At 43.2% G+C, this 3,965-nt stretch overlaps 1 protein-coding gene across 1 annotated transcript; it reads left to right on the top strand.

Moving 5' to 3' along the window:
• The first annotated feature begins 1,076 nt into the window (after positions 1-1,076).
• Positions 1,077-1,707, top strand: LOC137756486 (histone H2B-like). Its single transcript, XM_068532725.1, has one exon. The coding sequence runs from the start codon at positions 1,077-1,079 to the stop codon at positions 1,584-1,586; it is 510 nt and encodes a 169-aa protein (XP_068388826.1). The 3' UTR covers positions 1,587-1,707.
• Positions 1,708-3,965: the final 2,258 nt, after the last annotated feature.

The raw sequence follows: 3,965 nt of genomic DNA, 5'->3' as shown, positions 1-3,965 counted from the left end.
GAAATAGCAGTTCTTTAAAAGTGCAAATGGACACAGCTTTGGAATCTCGACCATTTCGGATGAAACCACATTGATGAACCTCCCCCCCCCCCCTTTTTTCAATTCTTCTTAAGTCCTTTTTTGATTCCAATTCTGCAACTTATTGGTAAGGAAACACATTAAAGAAATGCCTTTGTCTGTATTGTCACGTATTCTTGCAAGAAATACGCTTTTATTTTAAAGAACTTCCCATTTATTCCTTCCATTCCTCCTATGGTGTTTTCTTAGAGAATTAATCGTTGTTTTCAATCAACAACTCTTACGTTTGTTCAGAAATTCAAGCATGTGGGGTATTTTGAGGACCTAAGGAATGTTAAGAAAATTTTATATTTGAGAAATGTTTAAGTATTTTTACTAATTTTAAAAGTATTCCCATTTCTGTTTGTGTTCCAAATTTGGACAATGTGGCTTTGAGATTTCAATTTTTTCTAATTCACCGGGGGTTTTGATCATAATTGGAGGCAGTAGATGGTCAATTATGTCCCATGATTTCGGGGAGCACTCTGCAGACCATGTCAGAGACTTCCGGCTCAAGCCACGGAGGCTCAGCCATGGAAAGACAAGATACTATGTGGGAGTAAAATGGCCCGCCAAGTGGCTAAAGTCATTCTGATGGCGGCGACGACTTGAGTTAGGGAGGTCAGACTCGCTCAGGAAGCTCAAACTGATTTTTCTTCAGTGTAGGTGACTTGGGTGACATCTTTTCAGAGTTCTCATGCATAAATAGTAGGCATAAATCAGCTGAGGTGAACTTTGCCTACATGGGGCATAGTTCAAAGATTTTCTGGTAGAGGTCACGGAAAGTTTAAAGTCAGCAGATTTCCACTGTGATTGGCTGACTGGAGGCCAGGCAGGGGGCCATCCAATCACAGGTGACATGGGGTGCCTTAGTGACAGACCTCCCTGCTGTGCATTTTATCCAATCAGATGGGAGCATTGCCCGTGACGTCATAGAAGGCAGGGAGTAGAAACCGGACGAAGGGACCTCGACGGCCGCACTGTCCTTCCCTCTGAGCTGCGGGGAAGACGATTCCGACATGCTTGAGCCTTCGTCTGAGGCGTCTGAAGAAAGCCCGGGCACCAAGGAGACGTCTGAAGAAAGCCCGGGCACCAAGGAAGCCGAGCCGAAGAAGCCGAAGCGCCGCTGCAGCCGCCGTCGCCGCTGCAGCCGCCTTCGCCGCCGCCGCTGCAGCCGCCTTCGCCGCTGCAGCCGCCGCCGCCGCTGCAGCCGCCGCCGCCGCTGCAGCCGCCGCCGCCTCTCTGACGGCTTCGACAGCTTTGCCACCTATTTCGGAAGGGTGCTGCAGCGGGTCCAGGAGGGCCTGAGCCTCTCGCAGGAGGCCGTGAACGTCATGGATTCGTTCGTGAAGGACATCTTTGAGCGAATCGCCGGCGAGGCGGCGCGCCTGGTCCGCTCCAGCAAGCGCTCCACCCTCACCTCCAGAGACATGCAGACCTCCGTGCGCCTGCTGCTGCCTGGGAAGAGGGGCAAGCACGCCATATCCAGCGCCACCAAGGCAGTAATTCGATACATCACTGGCAAATGAGCTGCCTCCGGACCACCTGAGCATCGCAAACCAAAGGATCTTTTCAGAGCCACCTCAGTTTTCTTAATAAGAACTGTATTCTAACAAACTTTGATCGACTTTATTTTTTAAAGTGTGTCATCCTGCTAATTTTTAAACATCTTTTTTACAAAGAACTAAATGTTATCAACTACATTTTAATATATCTATGGTCTAATTTGCTCAAAATGAAATAGTGAGTTTTGTTCAATAATGTTGCATTACACCACTTTACTAAAGAGTGAGTTCTTTTATTTTTCTAGGTCAACCTTTCACAGGGTCTGTAAGATAAAGTTATTTACCTTTTTCACTCTCATTTTCTCATGAATGTAGGGCAAAATTTTCCAGAGATTCATTATGTACCGTAATGACAACAAATTAAGTGCAGGAACATGTATAAGAATTCAACAGACATATTAGAAGAGATATTAAGGAGGTTTTCTTTTTCTTTTTTTTAATTGAAGTATAGTTGATTTACAACGTTGTATTCGTTTCTGGTGTACAGCAAAGTGATTCAGTATATATATATATATATATATATATAATCTTTTTCATATTCTTTTTCATTACAGGTTATTACAAGATATTGAATATAGTTCCCTGTGCTATATGGTAGGACCTTGTTGTTTAGCTGTTCTATATATAGTAGTTTGTGTCTGCTAATCCCAAACTCTTAGTTTACTCCTCCCCCCTCCTTTCCCCTTTGGTAACCATAAGTGTGTTTTCTATGTTTGTGAGTCTGTTTGTTTTGTAAATAAGTTCATTTGTATCATATTTTAGATACCACATGTAAGTGATATCATATGGTATTTGTCTTTCTTTGACTTACTTCACTTAGTATGATGATCTCTAGGTCCATCCATGTTGCTGTAAATGGCATTATTTTATTCTTTTTCATGGCTGAGTAGTATTCCACTGTATATATTCCACATCTTTATCCATTCGTGTCAATGGACATTTAGGTTGCTTCCATGTCTTGGCTATTGTAAATAGTGCTGCTATGAACATTGGGGTGCATGTACCTTTTCACATTAGAGTTTTCTCCAGTTATATGCCAAGGAGTGGGATTGCTGGATCACATGGTAACTTTATTTTTATTTTTTTAAGGAACTTCCATACTGTTTTCCATAGTGCACCAATTTACATTCCCACCAACAGTGTAGGAGGGTTCCCTTTTCTCCACACCCTTTCCAGCATTTATGATTTGTAGACTTTTTGATAATAGCCATTCTGACTAGTGTGAGGTGATACCTCGTCGTAGTTTTTGAAACCGTGCACCTCAGATTGGGACTTGAACCTAATCTCACCTCAGATGAGACTCGAACCCACCTGACTTGCACCTCAGATGGGACTTGAGCCCACAATCTCTGGCTTAGGAAGGTACTCAAATCCACAGTCTCCCAGGTAAAACTGCACACCTGGTCTCAGGACTTAATGAAGTTCAGGTTCTTTATGTCTCACTGCAGAAGGAATTCAGTGAGAGGAAAAGTGATAGGTAAGAAGTAGATTTATTGAGAGAGACACACACTCCACAGACAGAGTGTGGGCCATCTCAGATGGTGAGAACGGGCCCCCACATATGGAGTGGTTAGTTTTTTATGGGCTGGGTAATTTCACAGGCTAATAAGTAGGAGGATTATTCCAGCTATTTTGGAGAAGGGGTGGGGATTCCAGGACTTGGGCCACTGCCCACTTTTTGGCCTTTTATGGCCTGGGAACTGTCATGGTGCAGGTGGCTGTGTCATTTGGCGTATGCTAATATATTACAATGAGCATATAATGAGGCTTGGGCCTAGCCTAGTAGGTTCTAACTGGGCCTATCTTGGGCCTAGCCTAGTAGGTTCTAACTGAGACAGGATCTTAGTTCCCGGACCAGAGATTGAACCCACGCCCTTGGCAGTGGAAGCATGGAGTCCTAACCACTGGACTGCCAGGGAATTCCCCACACTGTTTTGATTATTGTAGTTTTGTAGTAAGCTTTGAAATCAGGGAGTAGGGCCTAGCCTAGTAGGTTCTAACTGAGACAGGAAGGAAGGAGGCAGGGCACAACCATTAAAAGAATGACAGCCATTGGGAAGAAGAGGATACCAAAAAAAAGCGGTTAGAACCTACCTGGAAATTGTTCATGACAAGAGGTCCATATTCCCCTATAACATTTTCCCTATTATAATCATACCCAGTCACAGTTCCTGATCATTTGATGTTCTTAAAAGATACCATTATTATTCACCAAGGGCATAACATCTTCCCTTAATGAACTATAATTCTGAAGGAACATAGTTCACATTTATTTAAATTTTTAGCTGTATCCACTGAACTTGATTTTATTTCTTGCATTTTTAGATCATAAACCATATGGAG

Source organism: Eschrichtius robustus, chromosome X (genome assembly GCF_028021215.1).
Source record: "Eschrichtius robustus isolate mEscRob2 chromosome X, mEscRob2.pri, whole genome shotgun sequence".
Lineage (NCBI taxonomy): Eukaryota > Metazoa > Chordata > Mammalia > Artiodactyla > Eschrichtiidae > Eschrichtius > Eschrichtius robustus.
The sequence above is the reverse complement of the archived record's forward strand: the minus strand, read 5'-3'. Positions and strand labels throughout refer to the sequence as shown.

Bases quoted from the DNA above. Each gene is read 5' to 3' on its own strand.
- LOC137756486 (XM_068532725.1), top strand. From the start codon at position 1,077: ATGCTTGAGCCTTCGTCTGAGGCGTCTGAAGAAAGCCCGGGCACCAAG.